This window comes from Pteropus alecto, unplaced genomic scaffold, assembly GCF_000325575.1.
Source record: "Pteropus alecto unplaced genomic scaffold, ASM32557v1 scaffold21, whole genome shotgun sequence".
Lineage (NCBI taxonomy): Eukaryota > Metazoa > Chordata > Mammalia > Chiroptera > Pteropodidae > Pteropus > Pteropus alecto.
Genome location: NW_006436282.1, coordinates 11,340,243 through 11,366,922, shown reverse-complemented (window position 1 = coordinate 11,366,922; position 26,680 = coordinate 11,340,243). Strand labels below are relative to the sequence as shown.

The window sequence follows — 26,680 nt, the reverse complement described above, 5'->3', positions numbered from 1 at the left end:
AATACTGCTAGTTCTACCTGAAGTTTTAGGCCATTTTGTACTATGTATAAATTTAAACTTTATGAATTTTACTATCTTGATTTATTCTATCCTCCTTACTTTTTTGGTATAGTTCTGGGTTTTTTTTGATTTTTTTTTTTTGTTTTTTGTTTTGTCTTTTAGAAAAAGAAATCTTGTTTCATTCAACTATAATTGTCTATAGGTGTCTGTTATCAGTTTTTGTGAATCATGTTTTCATGCTTCAATAAATGGCTAGTTATATCTACTTTTAAATTATTTTCTATACTTACTATAAAAGATAACATTAAACTTTGAAGTGTTTCTCATTCCTAAGTGAGCCTTTATTTTTCTCTTATAAATTAAATTTAGGGGGTGATTTTCAAACGTTTTTGGGAGAAGCATTCTTTTTTATTTCAAAATTCTAAATGGATCACTTCTACATAAAGCAAGTAAAAATTTACATTTATGAGTGTTAATTTTATCTTTTAGTTCACATGTGTATCATTAACTTGTATATTTAATTAATATAAATATTATGTTATTTTGATGAAGACACAAGTTTGATATCAAAGTTTATGGAAAATAGTTTTTAAGATTTATTTTCCTAAGCTATTTCTGCATTTTATTTGGATTGTGCAATAAACTGACCTGTTAAACATTTATAATAATAACAATTGAAAGAAGGTTTTTGTCTTTCAATCTATCCTCTTCAATTAAATGAATCAAGAAGCCTGAAAGTAAGTAGCCTGTGGTCTTGTCATAAATATAATGTTAAATGAAATTATCTTCAAATTTATATGCTGAGATTATAATATATCAAGGGTGTGATATTTTAGTCACTTGTCTGTATTACTCAGTTTATCCGTGCACCATGGTGAAAGCATGTGCCATGGTGACGTTTGTTATTGAGTCGAGTTCAGCGCACATAGGCCACAAAAGTACCTCATTGTACGTTCACTGTGTGCAGATGCGCCCAGACATGAATTAAAAACAAAAAATACAGTGCATTTTTCATCTTAGGCATTGTAGTTTTCATCTCTACAAGTTTGATTTGGGTCCTTTTTATATCTTCTATTTCTCTACTTAACTTTGGAATACAGTTATAACACCCATGTTAATCTTTGCTAATGCGAACATCTTTATCAATTTTGTGTTGGTTTTAAATGATATATTTGTCTCATTATGCATCCTATTTTTGTGCTTCTTTATATGCTTGGGATTGTGTGTGTGTGTGTGTGTGTGTGTGTGTGTGTGTGTGTGTGTGTGTGTGTGTTTAAGGTAAAGTATGTGGGTTTTTAATTTTCTTTGAACTTGGAAATTTTTCAGCCATTATTTTTTCATCATTTTTTCTGCCCTTCTCACTTCATTGGAGACTTCAGTTACCTGTATGTTAAGCTGTTTGAAGTTGATCCATATCTCACTGATGTTCTGTTTATTTTTCCTGTTTTTCTTTGAGTCTTAGTCTTTTTTTCCTTTTTCTCAGTTTCATTTCATTTCATTGCTATATTTTGAAATTCACTAATCTTCCGCAATGTCTAATCCGCTGTTAATCCCCTCCGGTGTTATATTTGTTTTTTGTTTGTTTATTTGTTTTTAAATCTTAGTTGTTGATTTTCTCTTTAGAAGTTAGATCTATTTTATATTTTCCTTTTCTCTACTTAATAGGCTTATTCTTTCTTGTAGCTTTTTGAACACATGGAACACAGCCGTAAAATTATTTTAATGTCCTGTTTTCATTAATTCTAATATGTGTCACTTCTAAGTTTTTATTGATTGATTTTGCCTTCATTATGGGTCATATTTTTCTGAATTCTTTTGCACATTTGATATTTTTGGATTAACTGCTAGATATTGTGAGTTTTACTTTGTCAAGTACTGTTTTTTCTCTCACTCTGTGTGTGTAAGTGTGTGTGCGTGTGACCAAATACTATCAATATTTTTGAGTTTTGTTTCAGGATGCGGTTAATTGGAGACAGTTTGATCTTTTGACTGTTGTTTTTATAATTTTTAGGTGGGACTAGTTAGTATATTTAGTATAGTGCTAATCATTCTCCACAACTTAAGTAAGAAACTTCTTGGTCTTCTACTTAATGCCCTGTAAAATATCAAGATTTTTACTCTGACTGATGGCTGCCATCACTGTTCCTGACCCTGGGGGTGCATCAAGCTCTGTCCCCTCTAATCTTTTCAGGTGGTGTTTTCCCCAGCATCTTCTAAGATAGTTTTCTCAAATGAATGCACTCATCAGCACTCTGCTGAATATGTAAGAGAATTACTCTGATAATGTCCAGAGATCTCGCTCTGTGCACCTCTCTCGTCTCAGGTACTCTGTCACCTTTGTCTACCTAGGTTGTTACACCTGGATGTCCACAGCCCTTCCCTCATGTACCATGGCCCAGAAACTGTTTCAAGGCAGTAAGTTTGGGCAGATGTAGGGCTTAACTTCTTTATTTCTCATCTCTCAGAGATGTCTTTTGTTGCTTAGTGTATCATGTCTTAAGAATCCTTGTTTCATATGGTTTGCACACTTTTTTTACTGTTTCAGGTAGGAAAATAAATTTAGTCCCTGTTACTCCCATTTGGGCAGAAAAAGAAGCTGGGCTCATCTCAATTTGAGAGTTTTATTTTCACACATTCATATTCATCCACTTTTTCAGGAATATGTTTATATGTAAATAAGAAAAAGCTCAGTCTATTTTAGCTCAGGCTCTATGTAATTTTGCCTATTCCATATCTAATTTTTCATAGTGGGATTTTAAGTAGTAACAGAACATTTAGTCAGGAACAAAAATTCTTTTTGTAATACAGACACATAAATTAATGACCAAAAAAACACATAATGGCATGCATGACCAGAAATGATATTACATATGCTTCTTTTGAGATAGACAAGTGTGCCCATTAGCACTTTCTGCAATAACGAATTGTTTGATTTCTGTACTCTTGCACATTACATCTACTAGCTACCTATGGCTATGAGCACAGGAGGTGTACCTACTGTATTTATATTTTATTTTAATAAATTTGAATTTAAATGTAAATAGCCATAGATAGCTAGTGGCTATCTAGTAGGGACAGTACATATCTCGGCTATGTTTTATTTGGTCACCCTTTATATCAGGTTAGTTCTATTACATGATGTAGCTTTATGGAAAAACAAATTCTCTTACAGATAAAAAGATAAGCTAGGACTTTATTTTAATCAAAAATATCCCAACAAAGCAAATACCAATGACCTTCCAATTTATCATTGAAGCCCTGTAATTGGAACTTTTTTGTATTGTATTTTTTCTAAGACTAATGTTTAGTGGTTGCCCTAAATATGTAAGGTGTCTAGTTGTGAATTCCAAAAATATTCATTATTTATTTTTTAAAAATAACATGTAATGCTTAGCTAAATGGCCTGTGGACAACCACAATAATAATTATAGATTGTTTCTTGAGCAGTAAGTAATAAATTGTATCATGTAAAATTAAATTTTGACAAGTTACTAAAATATGCGAAGATTATGTACTAAACTCAGTAAAGGATCACATACCTGCTTTTTGTAACTTCTTACTTCCATAATTTATATTCTCTGATGGCTTTTCTCAGGGAAACATAAATAAATATAAAGTTATATGTTTTAAATAATGTTAGCTAAACAAATCAATGCTTCATATTAATCACTGGATTGCTTTTAACTTTTGATTCTAAAATTTGTTACAGAGGGTACAGACGTTAATTATTTATAGATGTGTGTAATGCTTCGGATAATTGTGCTATAATGCAACAGTGGCAAAGTTATGTTTTTATAGGAGAAATCACTTTGTGAAGTAATCCAAAAAAAAAATGTTCACTTTGATTTTTTTACATGTTTTAAAATATTAGGTTTTTGTGTTACTGGTTAAAATGTGAAGTTCTGGTTTTATTACGTCTTTGATCTTTTAAATAAGGATCTGAAAAAAATGTACATGAATCTAAAATTTTACTGATATTATAAAGCTCATTTATTTTTTAATTCTTTAAAGCAATAGAAACATTAAAATCTTTTGTATGGTTAATATTTTAATGCAAAGTACATTTATTTTATTTACTATCTTTTGTTACATTCTATTATTTCACAACCTACTAGTTTTTATTTTGTTATTTTATTTTGTTAAGATTTACAAATGAGTTGTTAAGTATTTGCTCTGAGTTTCCATGATAGCTTATAATAATTAGTTTCTATTCATCAGAAATGTGAGTTGAATTTCATCATGGCATTGATTTAAATTCTAAAATGAAGTGATTCAATATTAAAAAGTTGTTCTTTTTTCTTATTAAAGTACAATTTATTAAATTAAAGCAATTTTCTTAATAAAATCTATGTAGTCATAAATAGTTGAAGTGAGATGAAAGTTTTTCTAATTTTTTTTAATCTTTAAGATGAACTCTTACTTTGATCTGCTTAGTAGTGGCCCGTTTCTTCAGTTATTAGATTTCCCTCATATTTCTTTTAAATAGTGCTGTTTTGAAGATGCTGGGCCTAATTCACACAATTTACTTTTCTGTATACAAATGTAGATAATTTTGCAGTATCTATTGTGTGGATTCAGAGAACCTCTGTTCCATCTAATAAGTCTTTCTAATGCAATTATTTGATGATTACCATAACTTTCATTTTGACTGCCCTTCCTTCCACGTTGGTGGGCATTAAGTAATGCATTATTTGGATATATACTTATGCTTCACAAATTGACTCTCTTCTTATTCAAACCAAAGAGTCTATTTCTTCTCCAATCATGATCCTGAATCTCAGGCCTTCCTGTGGACATGAACTCTGAAATGAAACAGAAATGTTAAATGTGTGGTTAGGGATCATTCCTTATATTTTAAAGAATATTGTATATGATATTAATTATTGCCCTTTATTTAATGTACCTGTCCTCAGAGACAAGTGAAAAAAATCACATTTTAAAATATTAAAAAATCAATTGGAATTCATCTGGGACCAGGAATATATTAAATGATTACTAGGCAAATACAAAGCATGTGTACAACTGAACATAGAAGACATGAGACACAGAGAAGCTTTTTCCAAACTTCAAGTGCCAGAAACCTGGCCCACCCACAGAGCCATGAAACTCCCCACATGTTAAATGTTTAGGCAGTTTACCAGTTTATAGGAGTGAATTTTCTACCTTTAAAAAAATAGACATTTTTTTTGGGCGGGGGGGTGGGTAGGTAAAAGCCTTATCTTGTTGATGTATAAATGAAAAAGGACTGTAGAATGGCATCCTAAATGGGAAATATTGTTTTTACTGTAGTTTACATATAGCAAATTAGTGAACAGTACAAAAAAGAGATCAAAGAATATCTACTTGTTAGCTATAAGCAAATCTGCAGAACGCAACATAGATGAAATGTTTTGCTACCTTTCAATGGGTGCAAGCCTGTCCAGGATTTAAGTTTGTTTTCTTAAGGCAAAAACATTTACATTTCTCTTGAGTTAACATGACCCTCTGCTGTGGTTGTATAAACCTGCCTTGTTTTTAAAATTAAAATTGATTGTGTTATCGTATTAACTGAAAATTTTTCTGGAACTCATAAGTAGTTGGTGTATTTTAGAGGTTCAAAATTAGTAGCACAAGTAAAGTATATGCTTCAGTTTCATGGTTTTGGTGTTGGGAAGTACGTCTGCTGGAGATTATCTTCTGTTTTACATATATCATGAGCCATCCCCACCCCCCCAAATCTGGTGAAAGAACTTTGAGATGCATCCTACCTCTTCATGCTTGAATTTTGTCAACCTGGTTATACATTTCTTTAGGTCAATATCCATATGTTTCTTTAAAATTTAATTATCTCAACTAGCACAATGTTCAGCACCTCCTAAGCATTCAAGAAAAGGACCTGTATGAACCTCCTGTGTTTTACTACTGTGTATCTTAAAGTTTCCCTATAATTTAAGTACTTGGTTCGTTAACATAGGTAGTTAGTAGATCTATAAATAGCTTGCCTAGAACTCACTTTTATGCGACAGTTCCTGGAGTCCGTGGTGAACAGCATTGGCCTACTGATTTTTTTAAGCGCCGTTTTTCTTAAGTGCCGTTTTTTCCTTTCCAAGAAGCTAGTATGTTGTAGCTTATTGATCTGTATAGCTGGAGTGAAAATCTTCCTTCCACTCATGACTTGGTGAGAACTTATAAAACTTATTGTATCATGTCTTCACTTTAACTTAAATGTTTTTGCCAAAGCACATGTCTTTGTAAGAAAAATTAGCTTCCATGTGATTGGTAAATAAGGGAGTTAAGTCCATGTAATGTGGAAGTGGCATCAGCTCATATGCCATGTCATGCAACTTTGCTTAGACAAGAACAGCTAGGAAAACAGGAATAGAATTAGAATGTTGGAAGCAAAGGAAGAAACCCTGAACTCAGCTGTGCACTAGAAATGGAAACCTTTATGACATTCTTCTTTTTTTAAATTTTTAATCTTTGATTGATATGTTAATTTCTAAGAGAAGTGCAGCAAGACACCTCTTTATGTTTCTGGATTAGGAAATTGTGTTCTTACAACTTAATTTTTTTTTTTTTGCTTGAACATAGATTCAAATCTATGTTCTTAGTAATAAGGTTATGATTATTGTAATTTTTGTTTTTTACTATGTACTATTCCTCTTTTATTTGTGTTAATGGTTTTTGTCTTAAACCCTACTGTGTCAAATTATATTGCTACAAACTTTATTTTTGGAAGTATTTGCATAGAATGTCTTTTTCATCCTTTTATTTTGAACTTTATAACTAGCATATTGTGAGATTTTTCTTAAAAACCCAATTTGATAAATCTATGAGTTATGAATTTAAATGTATTACATTTATTTTTATTAGTTTTATACTTGGGTTTCTTTCTACAATCTTATTTTGTTGTTGCAGTTGGCCAGTTGTTTCGTTTGCTACTTTCCTCTTATGCTTTGCTGCATTGATATGCATAATTCTTTCTCCCTCTGCAAGCTCAGAAACTATAAAGTATCGTCATATGTAGCTTTAATTAAAGACCATTACTTTTAAAATATGCTTAATTAGCTACAAGTTACCCAAGTGTAAAGAATCTAATTTCTGTTCTCCAAAACAAAACCAGATTCAGCCACTTTAATTATCCATTGAGCATTCTTATTTCAATGTAATTTATTCTTGTCTAGAGTTTTAGTTCCACCATTTTAGGCTCCCAAAGTTATTATTAACTTCTGTAATTAACATTTAATGTAATTAAGTTACATAAAAAAAAAATTGTTTCAGGCTCTCTTTTAGGATACTCTTAGGAGTGAGCACCTGCTCCCAGCTCCGACTTCCTATAGAGGTTCCCTAGCTCCTGGCAGATTGAATTTCCTTCTGGGCCAACCTCGCTGGCAAAACTCCATTCCCAGTTTTATTATATCCATCATTCCTTCTCCATTTAACACGTTACCAGTATTTTCACTCTTTCATTTTTGTGCATTTTAAATTTCTGTGATTACAAAGGCTGTAATTATAAATTAGTCTTGTGTTTTCTGCTCCCTGTGCTATTTTTTTCCACCAACCCTCTTCCCACCTTTATTTTAGGATGAGATTTTTCAGAACTCAAACATTGACAGGAAAACTTATGTTGTATTAAACAAGAAATGTCTATCTAGTTATCTATCTTGGCTAGCAATAAGGTCACCCAGTTTGTACAATGCATAACTCCAGGACATTCCATCCATATAAAGTACGTTGGGCATGGTGTCCCTTGGGATTTCATGGCATCTAATACAAGTAATCACACAGTTAAAATAGTTAAATAGTCACCAAACAGCAGTGTTGTTCCCCAGTCCAGCTGGTATGGGGCCTCATAGTGATCTGTCAATATGGGCTCAGGAGAGAATCTTACCCTCAGACAGTCCCCTGGTTTCAGATGTATACAGTGACGGCAGTTTCCAGAATTGCCTTGAGTTTGGAGAAGTAGCTCAGTTTTTGATGGCAAACCTGTTACCAGAAATCTTAGGTTTAGCTAGATATTTCAAGTTCATAAAACTAGAAAACTTTATGGCACTACTCTGTTCAACTTTGTAAAAGACTACAGGACAGGAAAAAAGGTCCCGGCAAAGATGAACATGCTTCTTCGGCCTTAGCTCTTCAGTTCATCAGTTCATATTAGTATCCGGACTTTTTTCTCCCCCTTTCCTCCCTGCACCTTTGCTTCTCAAGGGCAAGGGAAAGATGGTGTATGAGCCATCCTTTCTGAAGGCTCAAACTATACATAGGAATGAACATCTTTTGCAACAACTGATAGGCATTAGCTTCCAGGTCCCAGCTAGGGAAACACCTCATTCGTTCCAAGTTAAATTACACAGAAGTAAGGTCTAGTATTTATAGTTCATTACAATTCTTTCAGCCTGGCTGTGGAGTAGCAGTCCGGAGTTACTTTTACCATAAGCAGTGCTGCCTGATAAAACTGAAATTTCAGGGAAAAAGAGCTAAGGAAAGGTGAGTCATAGGGTCTAATCGTCTTTTCATCAGATGTTCAGCAGATAGAAAAACCTGAAAACTTTTCATTCTGCTGTTTATTACCCCACCTCCTATTTTTTTCTTTTGCTTTTCTTTATCTCTTCTTTCAGTTTCTTTATGGATTGGGCATTTTTAAGGAAAAAAGTCTTAATTTGCCACTTTAGGTTTTAGGAAGAAGCAATTATATGTGTATGTTTTCAGTTAACTATATTTAATGAAAAGTTCCAAGAAATAATTATTGAGTATCTATTAATTTATATATATAAAACATATGTGTATGTGTGTGTGTGTGTGTGTGTGTACATGTCATCACAAAATTCTCTTTAAAAATAGATGCTAGTAAGTACTTTTCCCTGAGAAGGAAAAATGCAATGTGATGGGTGTAAAAAGAATCTCATTTCCTTGTGTTATAGAAAGAACACAATAAAATATTTCCATATAAATGGGCAGAGAGGATGGGAAGGGAGTAGTATAAAAATATCGGGTTGGAGTATATTTTAAAATGCTTCTAGTTAACAAATATGCATAATTGAACAAATTATAAATCTTGAAAGTTTTAAAAATTTGGTTCCATGAAAGAATACACAGATTTCTGAGTGTTCATTTTGTTTACATTTACATTTTAAATTGTTAATTTTGACACTATATGTCTTTTATATCCTGTAGAAGACAAACAGTACTGTAAAACCTAAATAATTTTTGAGAAATGAGGGAAGATCCTCCTGTGCTCCTTAAAATGAAAAATAATGGTTAAAAGATTATCATTTGAATAATTCCAAGAACACTATGTAACACTGCTAAAAAATAATTCTATGTAAAATTATTCCAGACTTACTTTAAGAAATAAATTATTATTTGTTAGAATTACAATTATTAATTACTTTGAAAGGAATTCTAAAAATTTTATGTTCATAATTAGATAAACACTCTTGAATTTTATTGATATAATTAATTTCTTAACATATATATATTTGTAGCCTAGTTTCAAATTGTAAATTATGAATTAAGTTGGACAAATTGATGAAATCATATATTCTTTCTATATTTGACTCTGACATAAGTTCAAATAGAACTTTATGTTTTTCAGTATGTATTCTCAGTGAATGTTTACTGCCTCTATTTATAAAGGATGGTTCATTGATCTTATTAAATATTTATGGCTTAGAATGCTTAACTAGAAATTAACACAAATTGATAAAAATAATTACAGTATTATAATTCTACGTGTTTTGAGCTTCTTTAATGTTATATTTTTTTCAAAGGAAAGTGAAGGGAATGGTATTCTAATTGTTACCTATTACATTATTTTTCAGGTGCATTTTCTTGATCATAAATCAGTACCTATTGGTCAGGAAATGGAAAACCTAATGCAGATTAGGGAATTTGCAAAGGAAGTGAAAAAAAGAAATATTTTATTATGTGGCCTTCTCATATATTATCCACAGGTATGTAAAATGTTGGTTTCTTCAGATTATATGTTCTGTAGACTACAGTTTTAATGGTGTGGCCTGATTTTGTTAAAAGCAAAGAGATATTAATAAGAATAAATATGGCTTGAAAATTACTCAAATATTCTTTTCTGTAGTAGGTAGAACTTCTCGACCCTGGAGGAAAAAAGAAAAATCAAAACATGTTTTGATTAGGAAAAAAATACAAGATTGACATTTATCTCATACTAGGTAGTCCACACTGAATTGTCAGATATGCAAATAAAAAGAATGCCCAGTTAAATTTGAATTTCAGATAATAAATAATTTTAAGTATGTCTCAAATTTGGAATTTGAAATTTGAAATTGAAATCTAACTGGACTTTTATAATTAACTGGCAATCTTGTGGTCACAACTCTTAGCCATTAGTATAATTTGAAATCACTTATTTCTTTTATGTTATGCTAAAGATGTTGATGATCAAATTTTTAATCACTTGAAAGCAATGCCTGACATTCTGATTACAAGAGGGCATGGTATTTAGAGAAAAACTCAGATAGTTGCTGTTTTTTAATAGCAATAAGTTAGTTAAGCTGAAGGCAAAATGAATTAGCATTATAAACTCTGTGCAGAGAAATGTTATGTAACGCAAACTATTCAGAGAATCTGTGAGAGAAGGTGGATTTCCCTCTTGTGCATCGATACCTTTCATGGAATTTGCAGAAAGCTTTATAGTTCCTTTGAGGTACCACATAGGAGTTGAGGAAGTGAAATAGTAAACTGTTTTTTTAATGGTCTGGAAAAAAAGATATTTGGTACTGACTGTCCAGGATATGACAGATACCGAAAGTTACATGGTTGATGAATAACAGCTATTATTGATAAAATATTTAAGGTGCCTTTTTAGCCTGAAAGTAACAATATTTCTTTTGAAACAAATGGGATTTAATTAAATATAAGGATTATCTTTAAGCCAGTCCCTTGGTTTTCTTTAACTTTAAGGTCATTTCCTGTACTTCGAAAGTATGAAAGCATGACCTCGGTTAGTGATCAAGAACAAGGCAGAGTTTAGTTTACTTAGGATCATGGGATCATAAAATGTTAGTGCTATAGGGTCTATTAAAGTCAGAACAACCAAAATCTAAAGAAATATATAAGCTTCCCCAAGGACATATAACTGGCAGAGTAAGAATGAAGAACTCAGGTCTGTATCTTCATTCAGAACTGTTTTCCCTTCATTAGATTGCATTTGGTTGTACTCTGGATTATATGATGGGAAAAATAAATCAGTCCTTTCTATGTGCCATGTGAAGAGTCATAGATACACATTGATGCTACACTATGCAGACATAAGTTTGATTTCCTTGAGTAAATCTCAAAAGCTGAGACATGATAGAACATACACAATCCCTGGAACTCTCTTTGTCCTATGATTTAGGCTAAGCAAAAAAGGCCTGTATACACTGTAGCTGACATTCCACTATGGTCGAGTATGGTTGCCAGATGAAATATAGCATGCTCAGTTGAATCTGAATTTCAGATAAACAATAATTTTTTAGTGTAAGAATGTCCCAAATATTACATGGGACGTACCTGTACTAAAAATTCTATGTTGTTATTCTGAAATTCAAATATAATTGGGTAGCTTGTGTTTTTATTTGTTAAACCTAGTAACCCCTGTAATGTTCATATTCACAATGAGGTTATTTTCCTAACCCTGCCATGCTCTACATAATTATGGAATGGGTTACAGTGAATATGTATGAGACTAAGTACGTGAGCGGGCTCTCTGTTGGGAAAAGTGGCCTTCTTGGAAAGCACCAGCCTTTGCTGCCTACTATTTGGTGTCTGACCTCTGTTATTTTGAGAAAAATTCAACCCGGTAAGCCAGCCCTCTACTAAGTTTTCCCAAAGTGGGAAGAAGATAGTCTTGCAAGGCCTTCGATATGTCTCTCATCATTTTAGAAAACTAATATAGCATATTTAAGTGTTGCTTGTCCCTTCCTAAAAATACAATAGTGAAGATGTTTCGAACATGTGAGAATGTTTGAAAATACAGAGTTTACTTTTGTCCTCAAAGACGCAGGTGTGAGTTGGTCTTACTTGCCCTATACACTGTCCAAAGCATAATTCCACCTTAAAGAGCATTTACCCAAGGACTCTGGGATGTTCATTAGATATTCCATTAAAAAAGGCTGTGGTTAAAATGTTGGGGAAGCATCAGTGAATAGAGTTTAACAGACTTCTTTAATGAAGGGCTTCTCACAAATCCTTAACATACTAATGAGTATTTCGTATTACAATTTGGGGACAAAGGGTATGCAATTTTCCATTTTTCTCCTATAATTCTTTAACCATAGATAAGTCATAGTACTAAAGCTTTGTAAAACAAACTTTGGGAAACACTTCTCACAAATATGCCCTAAGTAAAGAAACTGCTATCTGTACACACTGTTTTTATACTTCAGTACTAATTTTTCCATTTAGTTTTGTCGATATCTCTACTATTGAGTGCTTACTTGACAGGCATTCTGTCAACACTAAGTATATGAAAATATATAAGGTGGAACTTCTGTTCACTGTTTAGTGAAAAGAGTGTTAGTTTGTGCTTTCCATGGTACTGTGAGATACAACTTTTTGTAGTGTTCATACATTGGACTTAGTTTTCTAAATCTAATATATCTCTGCGATAGTCATTATGATGTTTTCATAGATAATTAATATCTATCCTTTTAAGTCTCTGATCAGTGAAGCCTTTCTACATTTTTTACCACTTTTCATAAGATGTAATATCAAGTGCTTCTTTTTCTTTATTGATAGTCCCTTCTCGGAAGAGAGAATGTACGGAATTGACTTCAATATCTGTGCTATACATATGGTCTTTCTGGATTAGAGAGGACCTGTTATGTTATGATATGATATTTCTGATAATGTAGATGGTCTTGATTTTTTGGCTGCACCTACATGGTGTTGATGTATATGACATTTATAGTTAAATAGAATTATGTAAGCCATTTTTTCTTTTAAACACATGATGCTGTTAAGCCTCTATTTGAGTTTGTGTAGAGTTCTTTTACACACATATGTAGTACTTCTGTGTTTGGTGAATTTAAATTTATTAGTTTTTTCTAGTGTTTCAGTCTTTATCTTTTTTGATATAAAATACAGCATATTATTAATTAGCTGTAATTTGTTTCTTTATATAATTTACAAATTAGATGTCTATGTTTTATGTATACATTTACAGAAAAATTGTTTTGGAAAAAGCTACAGATTGATCCTTTTTTAGTACCTGTAAATGTTCTATAATGTTGTTTGTGATCGATTAATTATAATTCTTCGATAATTTGGTAACTGACAGATGCGTCTAATTGTATAATATTTCAACTCAGTTTCTTTATGTTTCCTCTACTTACATAAGAATCTTTAACAGATGCTTTGCTTAACTCTAGATTTGCTCCATATGTTTGCATTTTTCTAATCATAGAGATATTATTTGCTAAATTATTGAATATGCTAGTTCCTTAGCTGTATCAATGTAGTAAAGCACTAATTAACATTTTTTTCCCCAAAATTGACCTTAAAAATATTCTACTGGTTTCAAATAATTAATAATTTAGAATAAGCTCTTTGTGAGTAGCTTAGACTTATGGATCAAGTGACAGGCTTAACCATTTATATATAGTATTAGGTTTTCTGACTTTATCATCCATTGCTCAGTTCTTCAGGTTGTAAATCAGGAAAGATTTGAAATATGTGCTCTAGACAAGAAATGTAGCATAAAGTTTGCCTTCAAAATTTGTTGAATGAATTTAAATCAGATCCTATCTTTTTTTCTAAAATAATCATGCAAACATAACTGTAAATAATATTAAAATCAGGTTTCCTTAATTTAATACATATAGGAGCTTAGTCACCTTTTAAGTATTATTTTACATAATTCTATGCATAAAATACTACTCCTCATCCATCCTATTATTCCAACTTTGTTATGCAAGTCAAATTTGGAGTCCAAGATAGAAAATTATATGTTTGAGAAACATATTCTAATTATTTGAAAATCTATATCTGATCATATAGCAGTGGTCTTATGGAGACTTAGTATTTCTGGCATGAACTATTCAAACCAATAGCTTTGAGTTTGAAGTCTTAATTTTATTGAAGTCTAAAATATTTTATGATGATTTTGTTTTTTAATGCAAATATTTGCAAGTATAAATTTTAAACAACATTTTGCTCATGAACTTTTATGCCAATAAAATATAAAAGTCTATGAAGTTTATAAAGTCTAGTGGCAGTTTTCTATTTAATTTGTGCATTGTACATGCTCAGGACTTTAGAGATAGAAGCACACAGGTTCATGGTTAAAGAATTGCCACAAACTAGTATAACTGATTACTACTTGCACTGAATTAGTATCTTTTCCTTTCATTTAAAAGCTAGTTGTATGAGCTTAAAAAAGTAGTATAAGTTTTCTAAGCTTCAGATTCTCCATTTGTAAAATGCAGAGGTCAGAACATCTCTATTAAAGTCTCTGTTGGATGAAAAGATAAAGACACAGGAGGTGTGCAGACTGTGTCAGGTGACACCATTGACCATTTCTCACTCTGACACAGGAACATTCTGGAACTGGGTGTAGGTTCTTTTTTCCTCTTTCTATGTGAACATGCACTTTACCTGTTCAACTATTGTTTCCTTTATTTCATTGATAAATTAACCATTATAGTTTATATATTTTATTATAGGTTCAGAGAGAGGAAACTATTCTTTTTCTTCCTGACATGTTAATAAAGTAGAAGACCACAGGGGAGTTTCTTAGTTCGTTCTGCTGCTATAACAAGATGCCATAGACTGGGTGGCTTATAAACAATAGAAATTTGTTTCTCATAGTTCTAGAAGCTGGAAGTCTGAGATCAGGGTGCCAGCATGGTCGAGATCTGGCGAAGACCCTCTTTCTGGTTGCAGACCCCCGTTTTCTCATTTTATCCTCATGTGGCTGTGAGCGGGGGAGGCCTTGCTGAGGTCTCTTTTAAGTAGAGACCTATTCTCTTCACTAATCTTACTCACAAGGACTGTACTCTCATGACCCAGTCACAAAAGACATCACTTTCTGATACCATCACAATGGGGGTTAGGATTTCAACATATGAATTTGGCGGGGAGCACAAACATTCAGTCCATAACAGGGAGTTAGCATCCATCAGGGAAAGGTTAAAGAAACTATAACACATTTTAGCATGGCAGGGAATGTGTGCCACTTTAGTCTATTCATTTTCTCTTTCTCCTTTCTCCCTTTGAATTGGCATTCCACTGGGTTTGATGTAGTGGGAAATAGGACTTTTGAAAACAATGTTTGGCATAATGAGTATTTTCACAAGATAGGGCCATTGGACAGGGTTGCATCAATCAGCAGAGCTACAAAAACCAAGCCCTGAAGAGGTCAGTAGGTAAAACAGAGGCGCTCCATTACCCGCCTCCTGTTCCTGAATGCCACTTTTTCTTCTGTTTCTACAATTACAGTTCTGGAAGGCATACAAAAGAGGAAAGAAGTTGCCAACAGAGTTCTGTAATTTTCTGTTTTTTAAAAAATAATTATTTGTAAAAGACTTATGAGAATCCTTCTATATAACTCCAAAATAGAATATGGAAAGATGTAATGAAGTTTTTTGGTAACAATATTAAATTAGATAAAGCTGTATAAATTCATCTGTCACAAAGTACAAACTAGAGCTCTCTATATTTATGAGTTAAATACTATTGTCTTGTCCTATTGTTCAGGTTTTGAAGTTTTTGTTTATACTGTAAAAGCATTCAGAAAACATTCTTGACTATGAATCTCTTTGTAATTACCTCAGGTAAATTTATAATGAGACATTAAGAAATATATGAATAGGTCCCACTATTCTAGGATATCTTTGTGCCAAGAGACCTGAATTTGTAGGACACAATTGACACCAATCTTTCCCCCTCACCTGCATCCCATTTGCTTTGTGTCTTCTAGACATATAAGTTATCCTTCAAGTGTGTATGATCATTTGGAGAACAAATAGGTGTATGTTATCAAGTAGCAGAAATGGATTTTTTTAAAAATGATAATCTTGGGGGACACTACTTCCTGCAATAAGCAATTACTTGGAATTTAACTGGGAATTATTTACTAAACAAACAATATTTTCCATGACACTGAATCATATGGCACGCACACCAAACATGCAGCACCACATTGGTTTACAGAAACCCATAATACCCTGTTCAGAGTAATCAGGCTTTTTTGATGTGGGAATGTTTATGAGACTGAATAGTTTTCACTTTCAATATTGTTTTGGCTTTCATTGTTTAGACTTAGTCATTCTTTGGGAAAATATGAAGGTTATAAAAGATAATGTCTCTTCAAAATTGAGTAAGTTTGAAAGTCAAAACTTCTTAGGGAGTTTGCTTAGCTTACTTTGCAGATTCATTAGAGAGAGCGGCAGTAAGCTATTATACTTGGACATATCTAAATGGAATGTTGGAAACAAATTTCCGCTACAGATTTCTCCTTTTTGAATAAAAGTATCAGATTTATGAATGAAGATGGCCATGGAAAGTTCTTAATGAGCTAAATCCTTTGAACAATGTATTGGTTAGCTATTATTGCATAGCAAATTACCCCCAAACTTAGTGGCTTAAAACATTTATTATGTCACAGTCTCTGTGGGTTGTCTGGCTCTGGGCATTTCTCAAGGCTATAGTCATCTCAAGGCTGCCTTGGATATGATCTGCCTTCTTAGCTCACTTAGCTGCCTTTTGGAAGGATTCAGTTCCTCTGGGCTATCGCACTGAGAGGCCTCAGTTCTTCACAGGCTCATGGATGGAGGCCTGCCTCTGTTACTTGCCATGGGGACCTACCTATACATAGTACATCTCACGACATCAGAACGAGCAAGAGGGAGAACTAAAATGGAGGTCACAGTGTTCTGTAACATAATCACCAAGTGACAATTCATCATCTACATTGAATTCTGTTCATCTGAAGCAAATTACTAGGTTCTACCCACGCTCAGGAGGCGATTACACAAAGCATGAATACCAGGAAGGGGTCATCATTGTAGCCGTATCATATGCCACCTACCACAATACCAGACTGCAAATATTTTAGGCTAAGAATTATATTTCTTTTTACCCACTCCATGCAAATTAAGGAGTTTATAACCAAAATAGGGCTGAGAATATTTCAATATAAAAAAAACCATACATATAGATTATATATGTGTGTGTGTGTATACACATACATACATACATATATATGTACATACACATGATTATACACACATATAATTTTTCTCTTGACATGTGAATAGAGCAATAACAGCTAGAAAGTGTTTATCAAGGAGGTGGAGAGCCAAAGACACGGAAACTTATTTTTATATTATCTGTACAATTGTTTTTAAAGAGCTTGATTCAGGTCAGATCTATATCAAATGCATTGGGGGCATATATTTATAGATGGGCTATATTATTTCAATTTAGGTTAGTGAAGCTAGTGTTAGAAAATGAAATGGTGGCATTGCATTTGAGAAAGTTGAGACCCATTAAAGTAAGATCGTATAACCCAGAAGGATTATACGTCAGAGACTTGGAGAAGAGTTTCTAGGAAAGAGTTGTGATAGAAAGTCACGAGGACTGGAGGTGAAAGGAAGACAATGCATCCGATAACCGGAATCATGTTGGTGACCTTCAGGGAAGGCATGTTTGCGGACTAGTGGAAAACGCTGAGAAACTTCATCAGGAGCCATGTGATTTCCTATAAACCGCCTCCCCTTCCACCCCCGTCCCACCAGTAAAACTCTTGCTCTTTTACTAATATCAGTGAAAAGTTGAAAATAAGGTTTAATTTTAGTCTTTCTTTGTTCAATTTCTGATATTTTGACTAATAGAAAAAAATAGGCACGACAAGTAGGCCAAAAGGAGAAACCGAATAATTAGTCTCTGGAAAATGGAGAGTTTTTCTAATGTACGTGGCATTATTTCAGCCCTTTGAAATAAAATGTGTTGTATATATTCAGGTCACAGCGGTTGTATGTAGACTTTCCTTAAATAACATTAGAGGGAGGGAGATACCTTTACTGTTTATTTTTATTTTATGGAACACTAATTATCCAAACTGCAGAAGCAGCTGTACAAAGAACTCCAAAATTGCAGTGTTTAACTGAATCAAGTAGAGAACATCATGTGCGTGCTAAAGGACTTGAAAACATCAAGTAGGGTGGGAAGTGAAACTCGATAGGAGAAATGTGAAGCCAAAATAATTATGTTAAGATTTGACATTCTACATCAATGGCAATAATTTTGAATACGTTGAAATATTTGGGGCCTATTGACTCTTAGGTATTTCAAGTCATTTAGATTAAGGGTAATATTTCCCAAACCAGGGATTGTCTAAAGACTATTTTCCAGGAACAAGAGTTGATTGTATGCAAATTCCTTATTTTCTGCCCAGTCAATATTTAGAAAAGATAATAGTTTGTAAAATAGAACATGTGTTTATTGTCTCTGAACATCCTATCAGCATTTCTGATTATCATCATAATGGAAATACAAAGGGACCTACTCCACGAGAATTAGGGAGATATGAGTAATGTTTGGCATGTAGATTTGTGTATAGAAAATGGCAAGGTTTATTAGTTTTCAATTCATCTCATTACTCACCTTTGACAGTTGGTAAGGAAATGTATTTTAATTAAGCCTCAACTTCTTACTGAATGCATGATGGCAATTATATACTAATGCTATTAGGAAATGAGTTAGTTTAATAACAAACATATCTACAGTAACTTTTAGAATCTGGGTTTTAATAGAAAAAACAGATGTTTTACAAAGACACTATTCACGACTATTATTATCATGCTTTTGGTCATTGTTTGTATGTTTTTAATCACTGTATTATGCTGAAATCTTGTGTCAGAAAGAATATAAGAAAATTGTATTTAAAAAGTTCCACACAACTTACCACTTCAGCTAAAATTGTATATTTTAATCTTTTGCGTTTTTACTCTTATTTCTTTTTTTAAATTTTGATTCTCAATCTGTATTTATGGCCTAAATGCTTCTAAATCATAGTAAATTTTATAACTAGGCCACAAATATTCTGCTATATGGAAAGATTTTTTTTTAAAGAGAAATTTCAGGAACACAAGAAATTAATATATACTATAGGACAGACTTTACATTTTTTTATTGTTTACCACAAAGACTTTTGTGTTGGAAATACTCAAAGGAAAGAAGTTTAATTTTTGTTTATAGGCTTTCAAGCTAAAATTAGGGCAACATGAGATGTATTAAAACGGGGACCATTAAACTTAGCTATATATACCACCTACTAGTATGTCGTTACATTCATTTTGCAGGATTGAGCCAAATTCATGCTCAGTTCTTACTGTAAAGATAACAGAAAAACATTTTGATTCTCTAGTGAGGATACGTTGTTGTGAAAAGATACCAACTACCAAATACCGAGCTATATGTAAAATTCTTTTATTTAATATATGAATGTATACATTTATAGTATTCTAATGCATGTGCATTATATTACATATTTCTAGTTCCTTTCTATTGAAAAGTCAGGTTATTTCTTGCTTGTTTATTGTGTAAATGTCTTTGAGTCTGACTTGATCTGTTTAGTTTTGAATTTTAAATAGGAATAATTTTGCTAAATATATATACCAGCGTTTAAAATAATTGTGCTATATTCCTCACCATCTTAATCCTCTGATCCTTTTATTAAATTTCTGACTTCATATTTAAGATGTTTTGGTGCAGTTAAAAGATTTAGGCTCTTTAGGGAGGGTAGCTTCTCTCTCTTTTTTAAGAAAGCTAAGCATTAGTACAGATTATTAGTAATGTTCTGATTCTCAACAGACAGAATAGGCTAAAAACCTATAAGAAGTTGCTAAAAATTAAGTTATTGAAATCTCAGTTCTGGCCCATGAAGAGAATAGGCATAATCCATAAATCTATTTTTTTAGATGAAGATGTTATATAGTTTTTCAAAATATGCTAATTGTAGAGGAAAGATTAAAACATGCAATGACAAATCAATCTGAACCTTGATAGCAATTCCAATAATAGAGGCATTGCATTTAGCCTAAAAATTACCAGTTGAAGAACTATGTAAATATGGGGAGGGGCTTATTAATTTTCAATAAATGATCCGGCCAATATGATTTCAGAAAGCCTCATTCATATTTTCTAAAGTTGTGCCTTCTATTTTGTGGTTTCCATTTTTTTCATGAACTAAAAGAGTTGAGGCTTTGCTGGCAACATTACCAGAACATGAGCTTTCTTCACAAATATACTTTCTCAAGTCAAGTGAATTACAAGTGAATTACTTTTCTTACCTTTCCCCATATTTTTGCTGATTGTTTTAAGACCTTGGAAATAAGTTTTGTTTTGTTTTGTTTTTCTTTTTAAGTATATGCAAGAAAGGACTTTTGCAAGCCATCATGAGGAAGTGAAGTGATGGCCAAGATCTGACCTTTGCCCTCAGAGAGAGTTTTTACTGGAGGAACTGTATCAGATTAATAGTGTTAAACATGCATAACTTTTATATTTTAGAGTTTAATTATTTCCACAGATAAGTGTTTCCCAGAGGTTAGCAAACGTGACCCTTACAGTAAATTCATAGAAATAAGTAATGGGAAATAGCTGTTTTGCCTTCTGTTGCTTATGAGGCTGGTTCTGTGGAAGCCTCTACCAGCTAAAACACTATATATTGCACTCGAGATTACAGATCTTTTCAGCTAGTGTATCTTTGGGGCTTTTCTTAATAAGAAAGTACATGTGCTAAGATGAAATAGCGGAGAGCTATCTCATCTAGGTTTTTCTGAAGAGTTGAATTTCCTGACTAACTAAAATATACGTTAAATAAAAATAGTAAAAATTCAAAAAGCTTATCCAATTATGATTTTTTAAAGAAAAGTTACGGAGATCACTAAATTTGTGTCTACGTGATTCCCTGACTTTGACAAGGTTTATGAAGGAAGACAGCTTTTTCTCCATGATCCTTCATTTCACTCTAATGCTAAACTTAAATGGAAATTTTATTTATTTATTTATTTTTCACTTTTTAAAACTTTATTTGCCAATAGGAAAGTAAAAGAAGTCAGACTGTGGGAAATTTATGTCGTTCAATTATAAAATAGTGAAATGCTGTTCTCATAGTATGAATTATTACAAATTTCCTGATTTCCTTGGTTAATCTTAGCTCTTTGAATAGGAAAAAAACATACCATATGTTGAACACCTCTATATCTTTCTGTGAGCATTTTCCTTTGTATAGTAGAATAGAACACGCACCAAAATGCATTGAAAATACTCACAAACATAGGTATATATTTGCACAATACAGTGGGTGAGTTTCAGAATGCAAAGGAAGCTATGGAAAAACGAAAATAAGAAGATCCGGCGTGACGGAGTCACTGAAAAAGGAATGAAATCACTTCCGAAGGTCATAGAACTTTGTTATGACCCACGCAGTTTGCAGGCTCTAAATGTGTAACCTCTAAAGGTTAACCTGTGCAAATGTATAAGCCTAGCTGCTATATAAGACATTTGAGTATCAATAGCACAAATGTCAGCAGTGCCATTAATATAGTGTGCAGAGATATGTTTGTTTTTTTTTGACCGGGAAGTGATTTCTTTTAAAAACACAAGGAATACACAGTGCCTGTGTGTGTGTCTGTATATTTTCTGCATATTCTACTGTTGCAGGAAGAATTATGGTCTTCTAACATTTTTGTTCTTTATAGTGGGATTTTCTAGAATTTGGCACTGTGGTATTCTGCCTTCAGTTACAGGATCCAGTTAGATTTAATGTACTTAGGAATCCATTGATGTGATTAATGGTCTCCTAATCATACTTTTATTTCCTAGATGAGCCTTATTTCCTGTAGTTTTATAATTTTTGATGTTATATCTTGAATTATCCTTTATAGGGAGCCTGAAATCCTTATGAGTATTTTCAGTCTGTAATTTGCATGATTATTTTCATTTTCTTTGATATTTTTTGCTTGAAGAAAATGAAATTTTTTATCTTTTTTTTATGTCACGCGCTTTTATTTTTTCTCATTTTTATTGTTTTATTCTTCTATTATAGTTGACATTTAATATTAATTTATATTAGTTTCAGGTATACAGTGTAGTGGTGTAATTGTCTCATCAAGTATCCAGTTTGTCTTAGATATGGTGACAAAATCACTGCTAACCTCTAGAATTCCAGTCAGAGTTTTAATTGGTTTATATTATTTGGTCATTAAATTTCATGTATTTTCTAATGCTTGTGATATTCGAGATGAGAAACATGTAAAAGTGTTTGGCCAAAATATTAAATTTATTATAAATTTTATTTTAAAAAGAAAAATATAGGCTATGTAATATTTGAAAATTTCAAAATTGTAGCTTAGGTAAATATATTGATGATTTTTAATGAACTGCGAAATACTTGCCATAGTTTGTTTATAACATAGACGTTTACATTTGAATTTTATCTTTAAATTTTCAACTAGTTACCTTAATATTATTTTTTGGTTTCTCAGACATATTGTCTATTAATAAATGTGTGTAAATCTTTCTGTAGCTTTATGTTAAGATATAGATTTCAGTATTATGCTTCCTGAACAAAATTTTATGATCACAAAGGGCGATTGCCTCTCTCTCCTATTTCTTTTCCACTCCTGCTTATACCCAATGACTTGTTTTTTTATTCTCATGCAGTTTTCTAAATAGTATCAAACATTACCTCCACCTCCAGGTTTATTAGTTTAGTAAGCGTAGTGGAATGAATGTCCATATCCCAATATTTTCATCTAAAGTCCTTGTTCTCATATTTGTTAAGCTTGTTTGTAAAATATATCTTTATTTACCAATTCAGTTACTGTAGCCCATGTGTGTTCATTCTGTTCACCAGGCCAAGTTAATGTGCCCACCTCTGGGGACAGGTCAGCTCACCCAAAGTACATGGATGAGTGTGAAGATTGAGTTCATTCCAAAAGAAAATTGTGGTACCATTCCCAACAGCATGGGGAACAGATGCTAGACAGACCCAAATGCTAGATTATTATCTGTTTATGTTGTGGACTGAATGTATATCTCTTTCGAATTCATATGTTGAAATCCTAACCCCCACTGTGATAGTTTTAGGAGATGAGGCCTTTGGGAGATAATTAGGTTAAGAGGATGGAGCCCTCATAAGTGGAATTAGTGCCCTTAACCTCTGCTCTGTGAAGATACAAGAAGACAACAATCTTCAAACCAGGAAGTAGGCTCTCACCAGACCAGATCTGCCTGCATCTTGGTCTTGGATGTCCCAGCCCCAGAAGTGTGAAGTAAATATTTATTATTTAATCTACCCAGTCTAAGGTGATTTATCATAACAGCCTGAATTGAGTAAGAGAGTTTATTAATTGGGGCATTTTTCCATCTTAGTAAATTTGTAAGATAAAGACATTTGTGTCCACATGATGTAAATTTAGGTGCTTGTTTACTAATTATCTTGGAATTATAGAGTGTCAGATATTTTAGGGGACTTCAAAGTATAGCTAGATAAAATCTTCTTAAAAGATTGCCAACCACAATTATTTTTAATTATTTTTGAAATGCCCTATTAATTATATATTGTTAAAAATAGTTCCAAACTTAGGAAAAAAATTAGTTTAATAAAAATAATTAACCATGGTAATAGTAATGCCTATTTGTCTCATTTTCATTCCAGCGTGCACCCTCAAGAGAGGAAGGAAAGGATAGGATAGTTCACATCCTGAACATCGTTCTTAATTTTTGTTACAGTTGAAAGAAATGGGTTGAGAACTACTGTTCTACCGTATTTATCGGCCTTGTCATAATTGTATTTATCCCCACACATAAAAAAAATTAGAACTTTCATACATTTATGCTGTTTATCATAATCCTTAGCTTTGGTTTCCTTTATCATATATATTTTTTTCCAGATGGAATTTGTATTGAATGTGTATTGGCTCTGCCCTTCCCCCACTCAAGTAATCCTTATCTCCTTTCATATTTTTTCTTCATAGCAATTTAACAAAATGTGATGTACAGTGTTTTTTACTTATGTAAAATATGCTTATCATCTGTCATTCTCACCTAAAATATGAGGCAGGTTGTGTGTGTGTGTGTGTGTGTGTGTGTGCGCGCGCGTGTGTGCGCGCGCGCGCGCGTGTGTGTGTGTTTTGATCCGTTTCAGCATCCAATATGGTGCCTGGTACAAAGTAGGTCCTTATATAACTATATGTTGACTAATATGTAATATATGAAAATACTTGCAAGTATTATCAGAAAATCATATATTTGAGTAGTATCTTTGCCTTACTCATTTAAAGTATACTTCTCTGATGATTTCTGTTTATGTTATCCCTGTTGTATTCATGAAAATGTGTGAAATATTAACAGAAAAGTGGTTAAATCTTAGTATTTATGTTATTATAGTTGAATTTACAGAGGTAAAATTTAATAAAGTCCAAATTGCAGGCCAATATCATTAATAAATATGGGTGTCATTTGCCTTATCCGAGAGATTCAGAGTTTATTATTAAAAAGCTCACTATAATAATTTACCATATATTCAAATGAAAGAAGAAAAATATCATCTCAATAGTTGGAGCAAAAACATGTGGTAAAATTCATCACCCAGTCATGATAAACTCTAACTATACAGGGCATAGAAGTAAAATTTCTTAACTTGTTAAAGTGATATACCAGAATTTTAAAGCAAACATGAAACTTAATATATGTTAAGAATATTGCCTTAAAATAAAGAAGAAGAGAATAACTACAATCACCACTTCTGGTAAACCTTGTACTGGATGTCCTAATTAGCACAGTAAGAAAAGAGAGAAATAAAAGGTTCAGGAATTAGAAAGTAAGAAACAAACCTATAATTATTTGCAAATAATCTGATCATGCCGAAACCTTGAGAAATTAGAGACAAATTTTTAAATTTAATAACTGAACAAACTTTTGCATATAAATCAATATAGTAATATATTTTCTCTTAACCTAAGAGCAACAAACTGTTAGAAACTTTAAATGCTATCCTTTATGAAATAGAAATACACTAAATGGGGTGTGTGTATGTATGTGGGTTCTACTGATCTCTTTTTTTAGCTTAAAGAATCTGTAATAATTTTTTAATCAATTTCTCTTGCAGTGAATATGATCTGAGTTATTTATATGTGTTGGTGAAATTATTAGTCTTTATTTTTAGTCATAGCTCAAAAGTATTAAGAGAATGTTTAAAGAAAAATAAAAGCAGAAATTTTAAAAAGAAAGAGAGAAAAAACCTCCCTTTGAATTGGAAGAGTTCAGTACTGTTTTTTCTCTGGCGAACTGTTAAGCAATAACAGCTTTTGATATCTGTGTACTAGATGTTTGTCTTTCAGGTTTCTGTATGCTTTCTTACCACATTTCTGTGTGAACTTTCATTGATAGGTGCTTGCTTTGTTGCTTAAGGGAATTGATATGTCTATTAGTCTTTCACAATATTAAGCATTGACATATACATGGTCCATTTGGAAAAAGTCTCATAATTTTACTTTCTGCAAAAGTTTTGCAAAAAAATACTAATCAATTTAGGAGAAATCTTAAGATACCATAGAGTAGCTGAAGCTTGATTAACTATGTGGTACCTAGAAATCATATTAGGTAGCAACTTAGAACTTTCTAGAACTTCATAAGTGTTTTGAACTTGTAGGCATGTGAATGTCTTGAAGAAAATATTTAATGTACATCATATTTGTAGTATTTTTAGATGTTCATTGCAAATGTAGCTTTTGTAATTAAATGCTACTCTTGATGTCAATTTTTGAAAAATACTATGAAGATTTGAGGTTTATAGGTGAACATTTCCAAAATGTAATGTGAGAAAATGCTTTTCGACATTCATAACTTTTAACAATTTATAGTACACTAAGCCATGAATTTAAATCACATTAATGATGAAGAATATGTCATTTAGTATTTAAGTGTAGCCAATTTGCTTCTTACACAGGAACTCATGCGACATAATAGAAATTTATTTATTTGTAGAAAAGTAGTACTATCCATAGAAGGCAAGCCTTTTCTTCTGGAAGTTTACAGATCTCAAGATGATGGTTTCGGAATAAGTTAAAGTAGAATATCTGATTGGCTTGGGTCCATGAAATTAATAAAATCTGGAAACCAGAAACACCATAAAGAATTCTCTAGTCAGTGCAAAAATACTTTATCAAGTTAGAGAAAAATTTTTACCGAAGTTTTAAAAAATTAATTTACGACGAGCATATACAGTCTTCATGTTATGGTGGTTCAGCTTATGATTTTTCGACTTTATGATGGTGTGAAAATGGTACATATTTAATAAAAATAGTACTTCAAATTTTTAGCTTTTCTCTGGCCAGCGACATGAGGTACCTACCACACTCTCTCATGATGTTAGGCAAAGACCGCGAGCCACAGCTCTCAGTGAGCCACATGATCACGACGGTAAACAACACTATACAATGTGCTGTGTTGCCAGTGTTTCTTTTTTGATACAGTGTTTTGTGATGTCACATCTCACTATGTCTGCAAAACTCCCATGTGTGTTTCCTGTTTTTGATGAGAAGAAGAGGAAGGCAAATACTCTTGTGATGAAACTCAAGATAACTGCCCAACTACAGGCTAATGTTAGTGTTCTAAACATGTTTAAGGTAGGCTAGACTGAGCTATAATGTTTGCTAGGTTAGGTGTATTACAT

General features: G+C 32.3%; 1 protein-coding gene across 3 annotated transcripts in view; it reads left to right on the top strand.

Moving 5' to 3' along the window:
• ISPD (isoprenoid synthase domain containing) overlaps positions 1-26,680 on the top strand; it is a 229,117-nt gene that overhangs the window by 133,146 nt on the left and 69,291 nt on the right. For all 3 annotated transcript variants that reach the window (XM_025046929.1, XM_006911961.3, XM_025046930.1), the window contains one exon: positions 9,801-9,932. In XM_025046929.1, coding sequence (XP_024902697.1) covers positions 9,801-9,932 — 132 coding nt within the window. The remainder of the gene's footprint in view (positions 1-9,800; positions 9,933-26,680) is intronic.